Source organism: Barbus barbus (assembly GCF_936440315.1).
Source record: "Barbus barbus genome assembly, chromosome: 28".
Lineage (NCBI taxonomy): Eukaryota > Metazoa > Chordata > Actinopteri > Cypriniformes > Cyprinidae > Barbus > Barbus barbus.
This window is the reverse complement of record NC_136756.1, coordinates 24871114-24894159: the sequence shown is the minus strand read 5'-3', so window position 1 is coordinate 24894159 and position 23046 is coordinate 24871114. Positions and strand designations below refer to the sequence as shown.

The window sequence follows — 23046 nt, the reverse complement described above, 5'->3', positions numbered from 1 at the left end:
TAGGGAATTGTGTGCTTCTAATTTTATAGCAACAGTTTGGACAGGACCTTTTTCTATTCTAAAAAAGTGATGAGTTTGGTGATGAGTTTTTGGCTCAAGGTCTGCATATAAAGTCACACCAGAGGTGTTCACCTGGGATTAGGACTTGGCTTTCTGCAGATCAGTCAAGTTCTTCCACACTGACTCAATCAATCATGTTTTTCTGTCGTGTTAGAATAGAAAAGGGTCCAAACTGTCGCTATAAAATTAGAAGCACAATTCCGTAGAATATCATTATATGCTTAAACATTAAGATTTGTACTCATAGAAATTACTAAAGTAGTCAAACATGTTCATTAGAAGGGGGTGACCCAATACTTTTGGCAATATAGTGTTTCTTAAGTGTCAGGAAATTTCGAAAAGGAAGCCAAGCCTTTGTGTGCAGAAAATTGCATGGACTGAGTAATCAAGGAACTGAGGCCTCACAGGGATACTATATTAATGAAATTGAGGATTTTGTAGAATTTAAGGATAATCTAAATCCTGGAAATGTATTCTGTGCACATCCATGTTCAGTTATGTTTCATTTAAAGGAGTAGTTCATGCAAAAATGAAAATTTGCTGGAAATGTACTCACCCTCAGGCCATCCAAGTAGAGGAGTTCTTTATCAGAACAGATTTGGATAAATGTAGCATTACATCACTTGCTCACCAATGGATCCTCTGCAGTAAATGGGTGCCGTCAGAATGAGAGTCCAAACAGCTGATAAAAACATCACAAAAAAACACAGTAATCCACATGACTTTAACCCATCAATTAATGTCTTCTGAAGTGAAAAGCTGTATAAGAAGAAAAATCATATGTGACCGTGGATTACAAAACCAGTCTTAAGTGTCAATTTTCCGAAATTGAGATTTATACATCATCTGAAAGCTGAATAAATAAGCTTTCCATTGATGTGTGGTTTGTTAGGATAGGACAATATTTAGCCGAGATGCAACTATTTGAAAATCTGGAATCTGAGGGTGCAAAAATATCAAAATATTGAGAAAATCACCTTTAAAGTTGTCCAAATGAAGTTCTTAACATGCATATTACTAATCAAAAATTAAGTTTTGATATATTTACAGTAGGAAATTTACAAAATATTTTCATGGAACATGATCTTTACTTAATATCCTAATGATTTTTGGCATAAATCAAAAATTGATAAGTTTGACCCATACAATGTATTTTTGGCTATTGCTACAAATATACCCCAGCGACTGGTTTTGTGGTCCAGGGTCACATAAAATCATAAAAATGTTTTCACAACAAACCATTTTTTTCAGCTAAAATATGAGACGTCTACCCATAATGTTGCTTTTTGCAGTGAAAAGGGCATCTTGTCTGAATCAGGAGAGAAATATGCACAGATATACAAGCAAAAACAGTTCAAAACTATTCTAAACAAATATTTCGGTGGATTTTAATGAGACAAAAAAACAGGAGATGGACTTTTTCAATGGAGGAAGAGTTATTATGGATTATGGACTCATATTTTGACCAGAAGCGACGGTTTAAAGTTATGAACATCTTAATGATGGATTTATTTCTTACAAACATGCAAATTTTCACTTCACAAGATTAATTGATGGACTGGAGTGGTGTGGATTACTTATTGTGATGTTTTTATCAGCTGTTTGTACTCTCATTCTGACGGCACCCATTCACTGCAGAGGATCCATTGATGAGCAATTAATGTAACAAAATTTTTCCAAATCTGTTCTGATAAAGAAACAAACTCATCTACATCTGGGATGGCCTGAGGGTGAGTACATTTTAACCATTTTTTTTTTTTTTTGGATGAACTGTTCCTTTAAGTATTAACTCTTCCTTTGAGTAGTTGAGGTTCTCATAACATTCCTTTGGAGACATGAAAATAGAAACAAAATGAGAAATGTTTGAATTCATATTGACCTTGGTATTCTGTCAGGGAGTTTGAAATCTTTTCTGAATCCCTAGTTGTTTGTGAGGTAATGAGGGTATTTTTTTCAGTAGGAACATTTGAGAAGCACAAATCTGGTCTCCATTTGATCTCATTCCTGTCTTGGAGAAACAACTGAGTTATTCAAGGGATTTCATTTGTTATTTTTCTTTTTCTCGTGTGCAGACGAGAAACAACCATCTTCTGATTGTCTGATGCTCCACATCCTCTTTGACCTGTTTTGTTCTCAGCACCCTCTGAATGCTGGTTGCATCTGAAGTACAGGAACAGCAGGGGTTTATGGAATTTTACATGGATCTACAGAGCAAACAAGAGAACTGAAAGCGAGAGCCTCAGTGCATACACATGTCTGATGTAGCTCTCTTTGAGTTGTTTGATGGTTTCGGTTCTACGACGTGAAGATAATGAAGTGTGCAGTGAATCAAGGCCTGCAGGCTGCTTACTGAAACATGCATGACTTTGCCATAATCTCAAATCCACTTTCATACACAAATCCATATTTTATGTGGAATATAAAGGTTGGGTGGTTTTTTTGTGATGCCTGTTGGATCTCAAAGGTTTGTAGTAACAAAAATCTTATATAAAAATCCATTAAAAGAAAAAAAAAAGGGTAAGATGACAGACCCTACAAATTATCATTTTGCATGTAATCCTCTTATTTTTACCCATTTTTGTTAAAGAATATATATAAATACCGTGTTGGAGACTTTGTGATATTGTGAAGAATACCTAAACAAACATAAAGCACATTTGAATTTTTTATGCCTTTCTTTTTATTTAAAAAAATTTAAAAGCAGCATATATATATATATATATATATATATATATATATATATATATATATATATATATTGTTTTAGCCTTTTTGAAAAACCTGTTATCGCCTTTGGCCTTTTAGCATGTTATGAAGATTTAAATAGTTATGTAAATTATCAAATTTGTCACCATTGTTCTTAGCATTGAAGACTATGTGACATTGAACATGAAACATGACTATTTCATAAAAAAAAAAAAAAAAAAAAAAATTCAAATTTGAGTCGTTTTGAAGAACCAGTTTTCATTTTTGCATTTCAGCATATTATGCAGCTTTAAATATTTATTAAAATTTCTGAAGAAAGTATATTTTCATTTTTTTCTGAAATTTAAAAAAAATAAAGTACTAATTACTTAAAAATTGGAGAAAGTTAAATTTTTTTTTAATTAAAAAAGTAGCCCTCATATGTATATATATATATTTTTATAATGATGTACACCACATGGTAACAAAAAAATAAAAATACAGCAATTTGTGCATAAGATTTGTTGTGATTTGATGTGCAAAGTGAGTTCATATTGATTTATTTTCTGTTTCTCCATCAATACTGAATTGAACTGAAATTTATTTCCTGTTTTTTGTAGCCCGGATAGTGAAAAGCAAGCAGTGGTGTGAGATGTCCCCGTGTTCAGAGGGTGAGATCTGCGGACAGCTCTTCAATCGCTCCGGATGGACCTGCACCAAAGACGGAGGCCGCATTAAAACCGTCACGGTTAGACACGTTCTAAATAGCTGTAACATTTAATTTATTCCCTTGTTGCATCATTCACACCACCTGTGTTTCATCTCATGTTCTAATGACTTACATTAACCAACATTATTCTTTATATAATGCTTAGCAGATCATTAGTTAATGAGCATACATATAAATACTGTAGAAACCTCATTAGAGATTTAAAATATTCATATATATTTCTATTTTAATGTATTGTACATCAGCAGCTGATCTGTTTAGGAGTATGCTCATTATGCATTAATGAAAGTTATTATGCAAGGGTTAATGTAGAGTCAGTCTATCATTATTACGAAATAAACCCTAACGGGGTGATCAGGACCGCAAGGCGACATGTAGGGTCTTATATCGCCCTGAACGTGTTTACTTTGTGATAATTACCATCTGACTGTACGGTATTTTATGTAAATGGACATTTGAGTTGTAATTATTTTATTATGTGAGAAGAAAGACACCTCAGAGTGATGTGAGAGACATAAAACTAGCACAGCGAATTGGTTGCCTGAGACAAGAGTCAATTATAGTTTAATGGTTGTTATGGTAAAATATTTGATGGCAGAATGCAGCTATTGACCAATCAGAATTAAGGATTCCATGGAGCAGTGTACTAAAAAGTAATACATCCTTTATGGCACAGGTTGTTTTCACTAACTCCACCCATCATTACTTTACATACTACTTCTTTTTAGACTTTAAAAGACTTTTAAATATTTAGTCTTGGTGCAAACAGTACCTTTTTAAAGCCTTGTTGTCTTCAACTCATTTTTACCCATTTTTATTAAAGAGTATATAAATACAATTTTTAGGATTAGAGGCTTTGTGATATATTTGTCTTGAATTATCTACAAAAAGTACATTTTCAGTAAGTTTTCGCAAGAATGCATTAAAGTGACAGTAAAGATTTTAATATTGTTAAAATATTAAAACACTCAAATGTTTGAACTGCCATGTTCATTTAGTGAAAATATCCTGTGCCTAAAAAGTATTACCAGGTATTTCATAAGAAGACTTGCCTATATCACTATCAGCCATCCTTTGCAGTTTTATTTTGTGCATCCAGCATGAATTAGAATTTGAATTTAGATTCAAATTGGAGTGCAGTGTCAGAAAAGTGTAGAGGACGAAAATTTCACCTGACAGGTCCCTACTTGTGTGAGTGGAGATGCATTGAGCTCGGATGTGATTCTTTGTTTGTAATGCTTTGCTTTGCTACATCACAGGCATAAGTGCTGAGCTCAGGGGGTGTTTGGGCCAGTTCTAATAAATCCATCAAGACATTATAGTAGCCAAAATATGAATCCATAATGCTTCTTTCAGTGAAAAAGTCCATCACTTGTTGTTGTCCTCTCACATCAAAATCCACCAACATATTTGTTTAGAGCTTTTTGGACCCTTTTAGCTTGTAAACAGTGCTTGATCTGTGCATATTTCTCTACAGATTCAGATAAGATGTCTTTATTATCGGAGAAGCAATTTTATTTGATTTATTTGATATTTGTTTTACTTATTATTTCACTCAAGGCCTATATGGGAGATACTCTTTCCTTTGTGTGATCTTTCTGCACATATTTTGTTCATTTTTTTTTTTATCAAGCACCACATGAGGAAGAAATATTTTACACAAAAGTTTGTTTTACTGTAGCAATCTTAACATCTACAAGTATAATTTTTGCTGCTATGTTATCAAGGTAACATGTTCATAATGAGTGGCAGTGATGTATGCCGTGCATTGTTTTTCAATATCCATTTATAAGACGTACAGTACTTTAAGTGTTCTGCCCTTGCTGGAAATGAGTAGGCTGTAGTGATGTTCACTTTCCAATGGAATTTGCCCTCCCTCTTTCTTACCATCCTTCTTGTGTGTCTGTCTGTCTGCTCACTAAGACGTGTGTGTGTGTGTGTGTATGTGCTTGTGTAGGCATGTGTTTGTGTCTAATCTGTGTGTGTGTGTGTATGCGTGTGTGCCCGCAGCCTTGTGTCTCTCAGCCTGGGGAAGCTGCCGCAGATTTCATGCCCCTGTTTCCTGCACCATATAATCTAGTCTGACAGCGGAGAGGAGTTTGCATGGGAGTTGTTTACTTATATGAGTGTGTATTGAGTTGAAATGTGTCTGTGTGTATGTGCAGATGTTTACTTCTGTGCATGATTATGGATGTGTCCATTTGCGTGTGATTGCGTGTACGTGTGTGTGAGAGAGAGCATGTGTATCCTTTCAGAATGACTCTTTTTACGGTGGACTGAATGCTACTGCTACAGTGTCAGCAGAGGCAGTTTTCTGCAGATTTGTGACAGCTATTCTTTGGTGGAGAAGGATATAGATATGCTTCTGGAAAAGTGTTATGGCCATTATTGTGAGGTCTAGCAGGAAATTAGGTAGATTGTATGATTACCAAGTGAAGGAGATGTTTAATAAATCAGAGGATGTGGAATAAAAGGGTTGTGCTTCCTAACAAAACAAATTTAGTTGCAGTTGCTGACCCATATTGGTTTTTCAATGGCTGATGGTGATCTAGAAAGCAGGGCAGTCAGTGTATTTCTGATATATTCATAATACGTTTTAACCCTATACAGCCTACAGTATCACATTTGATATGTGAATTCATAAGGCCTCCATATTATCAAAAGAATAAAAACTTAACTGAAAACCTGTTGTACACAATTATCTTCTATCAGCTGGTTGATTGTTTGTGCTCTTTTAGTAAGTAAAAGCCCTTTTTGTATCATTCTAGACACGGAGCACGTTTGCTATAAAATCTATAATGTAATAATGAAAGTAAATGCCAGAATAACCATTATATTTTTAGTAATATTTAAAGATGAACAGTTAATGGACTGAAGCAACTTACCTTTTCTTGATTATCCATACATTATATTTTAGAAAAAATAATGTTAAAATTTATCAAATATTATACATCAGGCTTTTTTCCCCCTCAATCATCCATGTATTGTATGTTTCATAGAACAATAAAACATAATACAGAGTTTTGGTCATAAAACTAAACTAAACTAAGTGACAACAATGCTTTTAATATAGTCTAGGGGTAAGCAGATAAACATCAAATTTTCATTTTTGGGTGAACTATTCCTTTAATTTTTGGCCATATAAATATCAGCAACAGCACCACATTACATATTTTTGCTCAGTTTGTGACTAAATTTCAGGGTTTTTTTTCCTCCTTAAGTATGATCTCCTTAACTATATTAGTTATAAAGGCCTTATGTACCAAATATGATGCAAAACATAAAATACATATACAACCTGTTTTTTCTGACTGTTATTTGATATAACAGGCATAGGTAGTGATGAAGCAAATGAGATGTACAGAAGATTGACTCAAAATACACAAACCAATCTTCAATAGTGTGGTCAAGACATTGTCAAGGGGTCTTGTATCACACTAAAGGGGTTTATTTTGTGCTGAAGACCAGCTGACTGTAGATACTTTCACTTATTACATGCCTGCTTACCAAATAAAATAAATAAGGGGACAAGAAATATTGATTTGAGTTGTATTATTTTATTATGTGAGAAGAAAAAGACCACAAAGTGGTTTGAGAAAAATGAAACTAGCACAGCTATGTAGGAAATTGGTTGCTTGTAACATCTGGAGAAAGCTATCCATTAGCATTGCCATTCATCTCAATGGCAGCTGTGCAGCTAAAATACAAGTCTATTGCATAGCTTTCCAAAAAGCAAAACTGGTAAAACAACTATATTATATTGAAATAATATCAGAATGCACAGCTTATTTTAAATTCCTGCCATTCTAACCAGCCAAACCTATTTTGTCATTATTGACCAATCAGAATTAAATATTCAAAACATTTTATGACTCTTCTGTTGGCAGACTTTCTAAACTTTCATAGCAGCTACTCATAAATCCAGTCAACATATGCGTGTATGTCACAGATTGCTGAATCTGTGCATGTTGCAGTTTATAACAACATTGCATTGCGTTTGTGTAACAGAATTGCCGTATTCATGCAAAGATGAATACTGAGTAGCAAATGCATCATGGAGCGGCAAAACCACAGCAACAGACGGAGCAGAAAGCACAGAGTGCAGTGTTTTGTAGGCTTGAGTCCAAAAAATGTGTGCAAACGGAGTATGTTTATGTCTTTTATATGTGCGTTCACATGCTTTGCACCTGCAACTTTCCCATATTCAGCCCTCCCAGCGTGCAGGGGATACAAACAGAGCCAGGTTCTGACCCGCTAATGGAGTTAGCATATGCAGCACACTGAATCCCTGTCAGGCATTAATACAGATCACTCACGAGGGCCCCTAAACACGCTGGCCATTTGTCTTCACTAGTGAACTGCTGAAAGGTTCAAATTTGCCATAGTCTCGAGAGCCCACTGCTTTGGCATGTCATGCGCTGTGGAGATATTCACAGAGATAGATATGAATAGGAAACAAAGTGAAGCTGGGGAGAAGGGCTTGAGAGTGGGTGGGCCGCTTGTGAACTCTGTCCGGTTACAAACCACTGAGTCATGCTGTCATGTCATTTATAGTGCCGGTGAAAACACAATGCTCTTGCAGGAACCAGGAAGTTCCCAAGGAAGAGTCATTAGAGGCCTTCACGGATGTTTTCTCGACATGTGGTTTTCTCTGTCAGCTTTTATTTCGCTTCTCTGCATGAGCTTGGATTTGGTTAAAGATAACATGCAATTAAAATCAAACCTGTTTACGTTATTAAAGATAAATGCATCTGTTGTCATTTATTCACCCTCATGTCCTTCCAAACCTGTAAAGAAGATATTTTGAAGAATGCTGGTAACCAAACAGTTACCTTTTGACTTCCATTAAATGAAGGGGAAAACACATTTCTTAAAATATTCTGTTGTGTTTCGTAGAAGAAACTAGGTCTCACAGGTTTGGAATGACTTGAGACAGAAATCATGACAGAATTTTCATAAACTTCAGATTTTTAATGCATGTTCACAGTTTATTGTGAATAATGCATTTTATTACAACAAGAATAAAATAGTCTTTGACTAAATATCTTCCTCTGACATCATGTTTCTGACAAAAAGCCAAATAGCTATTTCGACTGATTTAAATTGATGCCACAGGAAGTGAAATTTGACAGGAAGAGGAATTTCTGAATTGCAATTTAAAGCTATTCAGCACAGGCAATTCATTAAATGCATCAACGTTTATTTAAGTTTAAATAAAAAAAATGCATTTATGAAATACTTTTTTTAAGTAATAAATATCTAAACTACCGTAAATGATAATATAGTATTTCATTTATCTATTTATTGTTCTATCTATCCTTCTATGGATAATTCTGTCTGTCTTTTTATCATTCTGCCGTAAGGCCTTTAAACCGTCAAACTTTTCAAGTCCAGTTAAGTTTAATCTACCATTTAAATTCAGATTGCATTTCTGCATTGTGTTTGGTAGCTCAATTTAAATTCAATTCGAATTCAGTCATTTAACTGGAATTTAAAAGACATTGCCAATTCAGTATTCAATGTAGCACAGCCCTGATGTGCAAATGTAGAATTAAGAGTAAAATGCTTGCTACAATCACATGGTTTCTTAAAATGGTATTTTCTGCAAAATCCAGACAATTTTACATTGCAGTTTCCCCAGCTGGTATATAACATGAACCCTCATTCAAAAAAGTTTTTTCTTGCTGCCGTTGCCTTAGGCTTGTTTACCGAGGCAGTGTTTTCCTGTTCTTTCATCTTCTTTATTTTTCTAGTTTCTGTAATGCTGCTTTGAAACAAATTGTATTATTATAAGCTATACAATTATATTGAAATAAATATATATTTAAGTCAAACACCAAAAAGAAAGTGAATTCCCCTCCAAATGTGCAAGCTTCTCTGTCTTCTGTTTTTTCTTCCTTTTTGATGGCACGTCTCTCTCTGTCTTAATCTCAACCTCCCCTCGGTTTCTGGTGGGTAATAGCATTGCTCTGTCACTGCACAGTCATCATTACCCAGAGACAGGATGAAGGAGACATATAGAGGGAGGGAAAGAGCAACGGAGCGGTGCAGAGGCATGAGGCGATTGTTTTCAGCCAGCCGTTGTATCTAGGGAAGGGGCCGTCTCAGTGAGATCGGCTCCGACAGGGTCAGAGCAAACACGGCATCTCATCCACGAGCCGTCTCCCCTGCTCCGCCTGCTTGCTTTCCGCTCACGTCCGCCTCCGTTTGCTCACGCCTGCACTGTTAGAGGCCACTAAATATCTGACACACTGGAGAATTGGCAATCCTTTGAGAGTCTGTACCCTTTTCAACCTCTCCCCTCTTCTTTTTATTGAATACATTTATGGAGCGGAGCGCGTGGCGCAGCGGGTCGCCTGATTTGATTCTGCTTCGCCTCATCCGTGGGGAGGAGGGCATCCAAATTCAGCTCCGTGGGTCCTCAAAGGGGCCTGTGCGACACAGCGGTGTGTGCCTTTATTCATAATTGAGAGAAATACATTAGTCGAGTGCCAGCATGGGGTGTTTTTTTGTAATTGAAGTGGCAAGGTGTTAGCAAAAAAGAAAACACCCTTACTCTCAGTAGAGTGATGCTAGGAAATCTATCTAACTTGTTATCTGTTGTTGCAGACTTTGATTTTATAAAGCCTAGCACTGATACGGTTTTGTTTCGTATGATATAATTATATTCACAAATCCAATTTTTTATTGTTAGCGTGATTGTTTTCCATTCGGCCCTTGTGATGAAAGGCTAATTTTGTTTTTTTTGTTATTGTTGTTTTAGTTTTGCACCTGTTCAATTGTGCATAATCACTGAATAATTAACTGAAAGCTCATGATTCTTTGTCAACAAACCTCAAACAGCACTTCAAAAAGTCACCGAAAAAGAGTTTTACAAACCAAACTGATTAGAGACTGTACTTTTTATTTTCATTTTTTCTCAAACTTGCTTGAGATGACATACAATCCCATTAAGTCTGAAAATTATGATGATTATCAGTGTTCTTTATGCAGTCTCAGGCATTTTTACAAGAACAAAAAGTGTTTTACTGTATATTAGAAGTGCTTTAGCCTTTAGCATCTTATTTTATAAAGATTTTATAAATGTTGTATTATTGAAAAAAGTTGTTGTTTTATCCAGGAGTTTGAAGTAAGCATTATGAAAAGTTCAGTAGTCAAATAAATCATACAAACTTGATATATCAGGACAAAAAGTGTACATCTGCGATGTCAAAACACGTTTGATTGAAAAGCCCCAAACACATCCATGCGTTTAAATTATGTATCTGGTGCTCAAGAGATCATTACGAGTAATTGTCTTATCAAAGCTGCCTCTAATCAATATCAAAATGTTTCCGTTTATTTCCGAGCAGAGAGAATGAGTGCAGCACAACACTGGCAATTACATCTAAATGTGCCATTTCTGTTCATTTAGCTGGTTGACAGATACAGATTGCCTTGTTAAGGTTGGAGTGAATTAAACACGTGTTCTGTTCTTTGAGTTTTCTTAGCACGCATCGTTTCTTGATTTCATAAAACTCTCCTCCTCCGCCGCCTCTCCCTCTTGAAATTATTCTTTTATGTTTTTGGCCTCCTCTCTTTCGCGTTAGAAGCCCCTCTCAGCCAGCCGCCCCATCACTTAGACCACGTTTAGGCCATTTTCCATCCGAAGGATTGCCAGGGTTTCTTTGAACTATCGTTTTTGCATCCCACATGCAGCGCTTCACATTTCCCTGAGGAATATTTCGGAGATGTTTGCTGCGGGGTCTATCAGGCCATGATCAGAGGATGTCTCATATTGTCCTTCTTTGAGGCCCCCGCTACCGGTTTGGAATTTTATTTTAGAAAATGTATTAGCATACCGTGACTAGATGCTACGCTCTTCTACTACAGGATAAAAAATTGATTTGAAACATCTTCCAAAGAAGGTGTTTTCAATAATGCATTTGCAGTGATTGAGACCGTGATATTTCAAAGAATTTGAATACCAAGAGATGAACGTATGCAGCTGCGATGGGAATCTAGATTTTTTTATTTAAAGACTTTTTATAGTTCATGCATGTATATGAATCTGTTAATTTATTCATTTATTTATTCATTCTATTAACAGTCTTTGTCATGGGAGCCCTGCATCGAGCAGAGAACAAAAGAAAAAACACATAAAAGCTAGAGAAACACTCTCACTCCATTGTGACCTGGACTCCCACAGGCGGCTTGAAAAGCGCATATCGCACCAAGGAATCTAGCTTCTTTTGAAATTAATTTCATTGAGATGCTTAATAAAGCCTGAGAAATGTCTCCTAACTATTCGCTGACTCCCGTTTAGCAGTCATTTTCAAAGGCTACTCCATCAATATACGCTATATTACCCATCAGGTTCGTCCCTGCAGTTTGCCAGTGATTTATAATTGCCTTAATTGCTCCTCTCGCAGCCAGTGGAGGAGATTAATCAATCCTTAAATTCAAAATCCAGCCGAGGCCAGTCGGAGAAACTGCCCTCACCACCTCCCGCAAAAGGGCACGTATCGCTTTTAATTCGTAGCCGTGCCTGCTGTTACCGTGGAAATGGAGACTAACGTGAGTGTGTTAATGCACGTCTCCCACAGTTACAAAATCACTAATCCCTGCCTAAACGGCATGAGGTTGTTGAACGACCGCACTCTTCCAAATGCCTTCCTTAGGCCTGTTTCACACATCAAGTGTCTGAGGAGCATATGTACAGTAGAACTGCAGAGAAATTCAGTTGCAATGCCTAGCATTGTGCTTTCACGTGGTAAATTGCATAAACATCAGTGCATGTATTTTGAATGCACAATATGTTTTTGAATTAAAAACAACTAGATTAATTAAAGTGGTCATATGACGTTGCTAAAAAAGAACATTATTTTGTGTATTTGGTGTAATGCAATGTGGTTTGAAAAACACATTATTTTCCACATACTGTACATTATTGTTGCTCACCTATGCTCTTCCTTTCTGAAACGCATCGATTTTTACAAAGCTCATCTTTCTGAGAAGCGAGGCGTACTCTGATTGGCCAGCTATCCAGTGTGTTGTGATTGGCCGAAGAACTCAAGCGTGAGACGGAAATGTTACGCCTCCTTACCATGTTGTGATGCCATGTCCCAGCACGATGAGACTAAAACAATAAAACCCACTGTAAACGAGGCATTTGTTGCATCCAGTGTGGACATAATTACTGATTATAATGACTTATATTGTCTTTTTACGCGTCGCATTGCATCACACTGCATAAACATTACCATGTCTGCATTTGTGATCGGAGAAACGACAAACAACAAGCACAACTCTACATTGCTCAAAACTCGCGTTTAAATCGTCAGTGGCAAATTCTTTAAATATGAAAACATACTTACAGGCTGTGAGTCAGAAGCGCCAGACTGTCCTGGCAAAGTTGGAATTGCCCCACTTTATAGAAAAAGCCTTTGAGCACAGCTGGCAGGCTACTCGCAGGTTCAGGAAATAGTCCTCCGTAAAATGCGCTGCACACACTCTAATATTTGGGTTGAACTGTTCTGGAACAGTGTTGTAAATACAACTTAACCATTTTGTGAGTGAGCCATTTTAGGGGGCGTGGCAGAGTCTTAACTTTTATAAAGAATATATCTTTGGTTTTGAGACTTTAGTCTTTGCAACTTCAGGTATCTTATCTATGCACAAACAGCTTGTAACACTCCAAAGAGAAAGGGAAACTTGAAATCACATCATATGACCCCTTTAAGGCTTTGAATGAAATGAAAATGTTGCTTATTGTTAGTTCATGATACCCAATGAATTATCTAATGGTACAAACTGATCATTATGCATTACATTTTACATTAAACAGTGATGATCTAATCTTTTTAAATTGATAATTCAACTAAAATATGAATTCTGTCATCATTTAGTCAGCCACGTGTTGTTTCGAACCTGGATTACCTGTAGGAAGATATAAAATGAAAATGAAAGATGAAAAATGTCTGGGGTTTTGTCCATACAATGAATGTCAGTGAGGTCCAGTGTTGTTTAGACCCCATAGATGTGGATTGTATGGAGTTGAAACAAAAACAAATATCATCTTTTGTGTCCTTCAGAAGAAAGAAATTCATGCTGGTTTAGAGGGATTACTGAAAGATAACAGAATTTTCACTTTCTGTTGAACTGTTGCTATAAGAAGTAATTATATGATTAGCATTATGTAATTAATTTATATATGTATTCTATACAGTGCCATTCAAACGTCTGTAAAAATGTTTTTGAAAGAAGGCTCTTATGCTCACTAAGGCTGCATTTATTTGATCAGTAAAAATACAGTGCAAACAGTAATATTGTGAAAAATTATTAAAAATATTAAATATATATATTCTCTATTTTAATATATTTTACAGTGTAATTTAATCCCGTGATACAAAGCTGAATTGCATGATTACTCCAGTCTTCAGTATCTTCAGAAATCATTTTAATATGCTGATTTGCTGCTCAAGATAATTAACCCCCTGGGGTCTGAGGGTGTTTTGGGAGCCTAGAGAACTTTCGACATGCCCTGACATTTGTGCTTTTTCAGTTGCTTATAAAAATATAAATGGCTAAAGTCTAATAACACTGTAAACAGCACAAACTGGGCTACAATAATATGTTAGCAGCATTTATGTACATGATTGTGTTTTTGAGAAAGTGGTTAGTGAAAAACAAAAATTTTGAAGTCACTGAAATAAGACCATAAAGCACATACAGAACAATTGTTCACAAGACTTTTGAGAACTGGATCTTGTAGCCTAGAATGTTTGCTTCAAAATTATGTGAAAATAATTAATAATGGCCCATCAGTGTGACTGTGACTTTGAGGCAGGTAAGAGAAAATGTGAGGAGATTGAAAAAATGGGTTATTTTAATTATTTGTATTTTATTTACAACACAGTATAATCAAAACATACATAATGAAGGTCAAAGACACATTATTGTGCACACTGATCTAACCACAGAGATGTGAACAGACTTTGAGTCATTCCTGCAACAGATTCTGTTCAACAAGTGAAACAAGTAAATCATGCCTGATATTTATGTGTGTTATTTAAGTGTTTCTGCTACTTTCCATGGATTCAAGAAGAAAAAAAACATAATCAGTAGTCAAGGATCTTATTTTACCATAGAATATCAGTGTAGTTGAACTTCTGATGTTGGTACAGTGCTCTCAGAGAAAAACAGTTTGAAGAGGCTGAAAGTCAGCAGGATTCATCGTCTGTGGTGCAGGTATCTGATTCAATAAAATACAAACAACCAAAAAAAACAAAAGAAAAGAAAAAACATTTGTGAGCATGTTTATATCAGGAGCATCTGTATATATATAGGTTTTGTAGCCATAGACTCACGCATGCTTTGTATTATCATAAAAAAAGACATTTTATTTTTGAGTTATTATTGTTTAGCATGTTATTAAAATCCATGTTTGAACAGAGTAGGCTATTAATCATAAACATGTTATAAACATACTTAGACTCGTAGCATTCATCATGTTACAGTATACACTCATATTACATCTATTGTTTTATAAAGAGCATGAAAACATCATTGTGCCGTAAGAAATTTAAATACACTGAAATGCCCATCATATTCAAAATGTTTTACTGGATTTCAAACATTTTAATCAGGAATTAGTTTAGGAAAAACCCAACTATGATTTTGTAGTCATATAGCCATCCTGAACATCATGTATAATTTTATAGTATAGAAGATATGATTCTGCAGTCATAGACTCACGCATGCTTTGTACTATAAAAGGATGTACTTTGTACTATAAAAAAAGGATATTTTATATATGAGAACTAATTGTTATCGTTTAGCACGCTATTAAAATATATTTGTGAACAGATTATTAATAATAAACATGGTCTAAACATTCTTAGATGCGTAGCATTCATCGTGTTGTAGTTTGGGAGCAACCCAACTAGTAACGTGTTCAAGTTTATGTCACAATAACACATTAACTAATGCAAAAAAAAACAATTTTTGTATTGTTCTTCTTTTGAGGGAAATCCAGAAACGTCTTCTTCCAGAAACTAACAGTATAGTCGCAATGAACAACCTCTTCCCTCTTTATGTTGGGCGTCTCCACGCGCACGCGGCTCATGTGGTTATTTACATATGAACGGCGCGTGCAGCGAGGGGGTGGGATTGCATTAGAGATAATGAGTTAGACGGAAAAAACTGAATATCGTGTTGGTTTCATATGGATTACTTCATCACAGAATATTTGTTTTCAATATGACTTACGTCAAGCTTTCTATAGATATAACTCCCATGTCTGTGTGTTCAGAATTCGCCGAGTTGCAGTTCATTTTAGTGACGCTTTCTAAAAGCAGTTCGCGGAGACGGAGAAGGCAGAGAGCGCACCCTGTTTGTTTTCTTTATTCTTCAAAAGCACAAAGTTTAGTTATTATGATACAAATAAAAGTAGACCCCTTACAGATTCGAGTGATGTATTGCTCTTACGCGTTTACCGTTTGTCGACTGCAGGGGGTTCATTATTATCAATGTTTAAAAAAAACAGTTATACCACTTAATACTTATATTGCTGGATTTGTCCGCTGCTTTTTAAACAGTGACAGTGACATACGGCCAAGTATGGTGACCCATACTCGGAATTTGTGCTCTGCATTTTACCCATCCAACACACACAGCAGTGAACACACACTCGGAGCAGTGGGCAGCCATTTATGCTGCAGTTGGGGGTTCAGTGCCTTGCTCAAGGGCACCTCAGTATTGAGGGTGGAGAGAGCGCTGTTCATTCACTCCCCCCACCTACAATTCCTTGGATTACGAGTCCGACTCTCTAACCGTTAGGCCACGACTTACCCCCTAATATTTCAGTGGAAATCAAGATGCATTTTTTTTCCTAGGATTCATTGATGAATAGAAAGAACAGCATTTATTTGAAATCAAAATTTTGTAACATTATAAATAAGGGCTGGGCGATATATCGAATGCGATTGTTATGCGCATCTCGTCAGTAAAGCCGGTTCCGTGATTAGCGTTAAATCTCCATCACCTGTTTTCAAATAGAGCGGCATTTAATGCACAGAGCCGTAGATCACCGACAAGCTATGCAAGAGCTATGTTCATTACCGGCTTTACTGACGAGATGCGCATAACAATTGCATCCGATATATCGCCCAGCCCTATTATAAATGTCGTTACCGTCACTTTTGATCAATGTACTGCATCCTTACTCAATAAAAGCATTAATTTAACAGTAGACGTTTTAATATAATATTAATTTAAACTGGCTGTAAACTCTTATTATGGGGGCAGAAAGAAATATGTGCAACAGAATGTCTGAAATAGGCCTTGTCATTTCCTTCAGTTATCTTGTTCCATCACTAGAGTTTACCAAGTTTTTTTATTTTTTTTGTGAGGATGGGATGTGGCGGTTTGTAAAAGATAACAGAGCTCTATTTACTCTGTATTTAGAGAGTAAATAGTGTTGCTGTTAATAATATTGTTTCCATTAAGCACTTTTTACCTCCTGTGACGCTAGCACCTGGAGCAGTAGCATCATTTGCGCTAATGATAGCTAATCTGCTCAATTAGCAAAGTACACATTTGTAATCTGGGCCTCTCTGCTAGCAGGCAAGTTTACATACTCTTCATCTTCCTCTTGCAGACTAATGCCCTACGACATTCACAGTACTGTGGCGGCACACAATCCCCTGTGGTAACGCGCTAACTGAGGAGCTGTTTCAGCCGATTGTTTGCAGACACAAGAAATGGCTCCACGTCCCTGTCGCTTGCTCTCTCACTCACTCTCGTTCTGCCCCCTTCCTACTTTACCACAGGAGACCACATTCACCTTTTTAGCCCATTAATTAGCATGAACAGTTAATAGTACCTCCTACAATGGCTGCCTCAGCAGTTTTTCCTTAGAGTTGGTGTCACCAAATCAATATCAAGTCGGGCATAAAGCACTAGAGAAACTCAGTCGTAAGAAGCAGGCCTGTGTGGTCATGGTTGCTTCTCTTAGTGATTTTTCTGTTAGAAGCAAGCCATCCCTGCACCAATATGCACAATATTGTGTAATATTGTTTTCTGTTTAGATATGACACCAGTGAGATCAGATTTTGGTCACAACTGACAGCACTGACAAGAGGTTTTACTTTTGTAAAGTGCAAAAATTGTGTTTCATAAGAAAATATCCCAATGCTTTTCTCCATATGGGAACTGATTGTCAACTATAACTTATAAACCTTTGAAGACAAACCTACTTTGAGTTACAAGGTTATCAGTATATGGTATTTGCTTTTGGTAAAACCAACAGCCTGCATTATTTCAACTTTAAATTTTTATAATCATGTAGAAGTGAAAAACTACATTACCTGACTCTGCAGAGAAGCATTTCCACCAATCAGAGAATCTCAACCAGCAAGCTGAGCCAAAAGAACCGCTCACCGTTTTATGAATGCTATATATAGTAGTCAACATTTGAAGTGTATCAAAAAAGTTAATCAAATTTGTCAAGAACGGGTATTGTTTTGGTTTTAGGACAACTTTGATGAAAGGTTTTGATCCACTTTAAATGTTGACTACTATATTTAGACACTATTATTTTGGCATACTATATAGTAGGGAAGTATTCAATTTTGAACACAGCAATAGAATCACACGCCTTATGCTCTCGAATGAGTTTAATATTTTTATGCATAATATTCATATTTTGCAATAGACTCAACATATTTTGGTTCTGGTTTGCAAAATCATCTTTAAATAAATAGTTTTGTATTTCTCCATTGTTTTTAGTTTGTCATTTGCAATGTTGCATGGCTTTGTAGTTCTTTCCCTCATTAAACAATTAAGTTCACAATCTTTACAAATATTTATTTGTTTCAAATCAAAATTTGGGTAACTGTAGATTAGATAACACTATTCACTATTAACTATAGTTCCTTATTACTAATATATTGGCTGTTTATTAGTGCTTATAAAACACATATTAGTATTCTATAATGATCACATTCTAGATCCATTAACTCTAAACAAAACTACCACAAACAACTACCTTAATCAGGAGTTTATTGAGGGAAAACTTTTAGTAAATATGTGTTCCCTAATCTAAAGTGTTTCCAAAATTTCTAATGTTGTGATTCTCTTCCTAGCTGGTGGGTTTGGCTCATGGCTTATAGTTCTCAAAAGAAGACCCAAAGGGAAAAATTAATGGGAAAAAATAGTTCCTAAACCAAGGCTGCTGAAAAAAGTGGACAGGCACTGTTGCACTTTATTGTATCAGCCGTAGAGCCAAATTAGTTTTTTTAGCAATGTTTGTTAGCAATGTTCTGCATGGGAAAAACTCCCTTTTGGGAGTCTAATGTGGCTGCCCGAAAAAGGTATTTTGTGGAGTAACCGAGGTAATTTCTTATTGTTTTATTATTTATTTGAGCTTCAGAACAGTATTATAAAGAGGAAACACAACTGTTGAAGAACAATAAACAAAATAAACTGACAAATGCATAAAAAACAATAAATAAAAAAGCACAATCGTAATGTCCTACAGGGATCTTAATGAACAATGTAATTATCTTGCATATCACGCAGATAGGCTAATTCTACCAATTGCACTTTTTAGTTCTTCAACAAACACTGGAGGACTGTGGCTCAAACTTTCAGACACTTCATCTGGGGCTGAGATTCATCGCCAAGGCAATTAACCCGCTGTCGATCATGTCACAGCAAGCCATCAAAGTTATTTCCCAAAGTTTGTCTCAGACTGCAAAACTGTGGCAAAAACCATATACAGTAGCACATACTGGGCTTACGTGATAACGCTCTCAGAATTCCCCTCACATCTCCAGGAGAGAGAAGAATGTGTCTAGGATCTTGAAAAAGAGAAATTGGAAAAAATCAAATCAAAAAGCTTGCAGCTAGTTGCAGGATTGTCTTGTTTGCTTTCACTGTTCTTGTTGTTTTCATTTAACAATGCAGCATGAGTGCTTAGCATTTAGATGACATGTTTGAGGAGAGGTGCAGCAGATCAGATGCACTGCGTGAAGGGTTTCACAGATAGCACCAGACTTCCAGGGCGGAGAGGCATACGGGCAGGCGGGCACTGGAAAAAGCAGCTCTACCCATAGAATCATGGGCACTGTCAGCACCATTGTGAATGACACGGTGACGAGCCAATCAGCACGGGTGCCAACAAGCGGCTTAGAGAGCCTTCTGCATGCCAATGAGTGTAGCGGGTCCAAGATCCACGAGCTTGCCAATGAAGGACTCAAAGTCTTGAGGGGTTAAGAGGTTTTTTATAAACATTGAACAAGCAAGTGGAAAGTTGGAAGTTTCTTCAACTTGATCTGAGAGTAAAGACTTAAAAAAAAAAAAAGCCCTGTGAAGTGTAGAATACAGGGCTGGCTAATTTTAGGAACTTTGAGAGTATAAACCAGACAGCAGAGGACCTGAATTAGCAAAGTTAGCAGAGTTGAGAGTGTTGCAGAGAAGCAGTGCTGGGCAGTGACTAACTAAAACTGACACACTATTAACCATATTGTATCTTTCAGTAGGAACTGTTATTTATTTGTTTATTTAATTTAGGAAGGTCTTTTGTGGGTCATACTCAAACATAGATTTTCTTAATTATGTTGATTTATTTATTGGCATCATATGTTAAATATGATACCAATCATAAAGGACAGTATGTTTTTATTTTTTTTATTTTTTTTATTTAATGAAATGTGCTATATACATAAATTGCCTTGCCTATAATCTCAAAACTACGGTGGCCGAGACAGCTCAATGCGCTGCAAATAGAAAAAACATCTACAAATTAAGAAAACAACTTCCTCAATTTTACAACGCACACGCTGCAAATGGTCACAACACAACCAAAAAAGAAACGCACTTCAAATAGAAAAAAACGCCTGCAAATTAAGAAAACAACCTTCATCAATTTGACAACACACATGCTGCAAATGCTCACAACACAACCAACTAAACAAACGCACTGCAAATAGAAAAAAACACCTGCAAATTAAGAAAACAACCTTCATCAATTTGACAACACACATGCTGCAAATGCTCACAACACAACCAAACAAAGAAATGCACTGCAAATAAAATTTATTTGGTTGTATTGTGAGCATTTGCAGTGTGTTTCTTTGTTTGTGTTGTGAGCATTTGCACCACCTGCTGTCAAACTGATGAAGATGGTTTCTTGATTTGCTGTTGTTTTTTCTATTTGCATGTGTTTTCTGAAGCTGCAGTGCGTTGAGCTCTCTCTGCCACCTTATAAAACACATACCACTGATCAGTCTCAATAAAATAATACATTAATAAAAAATAATAAACAATTAAAGGAACCAACATGTTTTTTTTGGTTGTTATTTTAATGGTGGAAAACCGCCTCTTTACTCTCAACTGAACTTTAACCTTGGGAATATTTTCTTAGTTTTAGTTTAGTGTTTTGCATTGATTTTTTAATTTTTATTAATTGCATTAAACTAAAATTATGAGCTACTTATTTTGTTGTTTTATTTTTGCATATTTATTAGTCTTTGCACTATTGCTTAACCATGGAAACAACTTTTTGAAAAGAAAAAAAAAGTTGTTTCAGATTATGAAAAAAATGTGCGAAACGTAGTTATAGTTTATAGTTGAATTCATATTATTTAATAAACGGTTGTTTTTGTATGGATTTTCTCAACCATTTGAAATCTATTGCATGACTGTAAAGTCAAGAGATGTATTTTTCATGTTATTTAGTAGAATTTAGTTATATAACACAGGTCTAATGAAATATCTGACCACTATTTCCTTTCCTTTCATTTTTTTCAGCCTCTGCCCAAGGAGCCATCCTAAAGGACTTCAGATTGCCGTGAGGAGGTGAGTGGTGCTTCAGTAAGATTATCTCTTATCTTGCTCTGTTTGCTTTTCCTTAGTAAGCCATCATTGTCTCTAAATCTAATATTCATAGACTGTGATCATCTAGCGAGCGGGTCCGAAGCAGAACGGTGACAAAACGCGGCGACCGACAAGAGTGCTATCACAGCGCTGGCTTTAAAGCAACATGACAGATACAGAGCACAGGTACAGAGGTGGAATAAGGCAGAGCAGAAATCGAGTGGAAATCTTATCATTTATCCAGCCAATTGTGCCCCGCCGGTGCAGATGAAGTTGTGTTAAGAGTGACGCACCTGATCAGCGGAAGGGCTAAAGCTGGATTAGAGGGCAGCTGGGGGCGCCGGTTTTGCCGCGGATCGAGAGATGAAGGGAGAAGATGATGTTGCGGGACGTGAGCTGAAACCCAAAATCCCTCGTGTTCTGCCTCAGTAGTGATTGCAGATGGCACGATGGTAGCAAAGAAGGAGATACGGTTATATTTAACAAGATATATTTACATGCCAGCTGTTGTTTGTCTTTCCGTCATGCTTCGAGCGATTCCCAGTGTGCATGGCTTGGGAAAGACTGTAGATTCGCAGTGCAGAAGGATAATATGAGGACAGAAATTTGCATAAATGTATGTTAATCCTTGAGGCAATTAGCACCTGTCAGTTTCTCAGCAATAGCTTTGCGGCCTTTTCATTACACGGCAAAATAATATGCTGAATATTGTTCTAAAACCACCACCAACATCATTTTTCCTGTATTGAAAATTCTCCTTTGGGAAACAATGCCTTTTCACGTCAGTGTTATTCCAACAGTCAGAGGTATATTTGAGTTGCACATGCCTTTATTTCTTTGAAAAGCACTTTATTAAAAAGCTAGTCATGAGGGAAGACTTTTTATTGAAAAGCTCCATTATAAAAGGGTCCAGAGTGAGCACTTAAGGAACATCTCAGAGGGAAGCTGTTGTGTAAGACTTCTGGGGAGGATTGTAGTCTTTGTGGCTCCGTGGTGATTCTAGGAAATGAAATTCTGTATGGCGGTTCTGGTTCATGCCAGTGTTATCAACATTTCCAGCATGTTACATTCTCTAGCCTCAAGAGAACGCTGTGTGTATCGCAGGCAATCACGGGGAGATGGAGAAACAGCAAAGAGAGAGCGCCATAAATATTTACTTAAAGAGGAACTGGAATGTACGAAATTGTGTTCTCATTACATTGACGTGCATTAAAAATTGATTTGAGTAATTTGGGGGAATGTCTGATTTACAAATCCCAATTGCGAGTTCTTTATGAATGATAAATTCTGGAGATTGTTCGTTAAGCAGCATTGAACTGATATGATTGTTTTTTTCTCTAACTCAAGGGTTCCCAAATTTACTACTTTAACAATGAGATAATTGTATAATGTTTTCAATTCACTTATTAAATTATGGCTGATGTTACTGTGTTTTGATAATTGACTGAATACTCATCTTAGTGGAGATCAATGCGCAGTTGGCACGCTAAACACTAAAAGCCTGTTCCCTTTATGAAAATTATTTTTGGAAAAGAGATTTATCCTATATAATGATGTTTAACTGTCTTAAAAATAATAGTTTAATTGTTCAAAAAAATCACAGCCCACATGTTTCAGAAGATGTTAGGAGATTTTAACATTTATGTTTTCTGAAGATAGTAAAATCAATAAATTTTTCAGTGTTTTAGCCACCGTAAATGAAAAGGTAACTA

The 23046-nt window shown here is 36.2% G+C and overlaps 1 protein-coding gene across 1 annotated transcript in view; it reads left to right on the top strand.

The window, feature by feature from the left end:
• The window catches only part of LOC306848385 (chemokine-like protein TAFA-5), a 45314-nt gene that overhangs the window by 19124 nt on the left and 3144 nt on the right, over nt 1-23046 (top strand). Inside the window, exons 3-4 of the mRNA XM_079382898.1 lie at nt 3366-3493; nt 21269-21316. Coding sequence (XP_079239024.1) covers nt 3366-3493; nt 21269-21292 — 152 coding nt within the window. The 3' untranslated portion in view covers nt 21293-21316. The remainder of the gene's footprint in view (nt 1-3365; nt 3494-21268; nt 21317-23046) is intronic.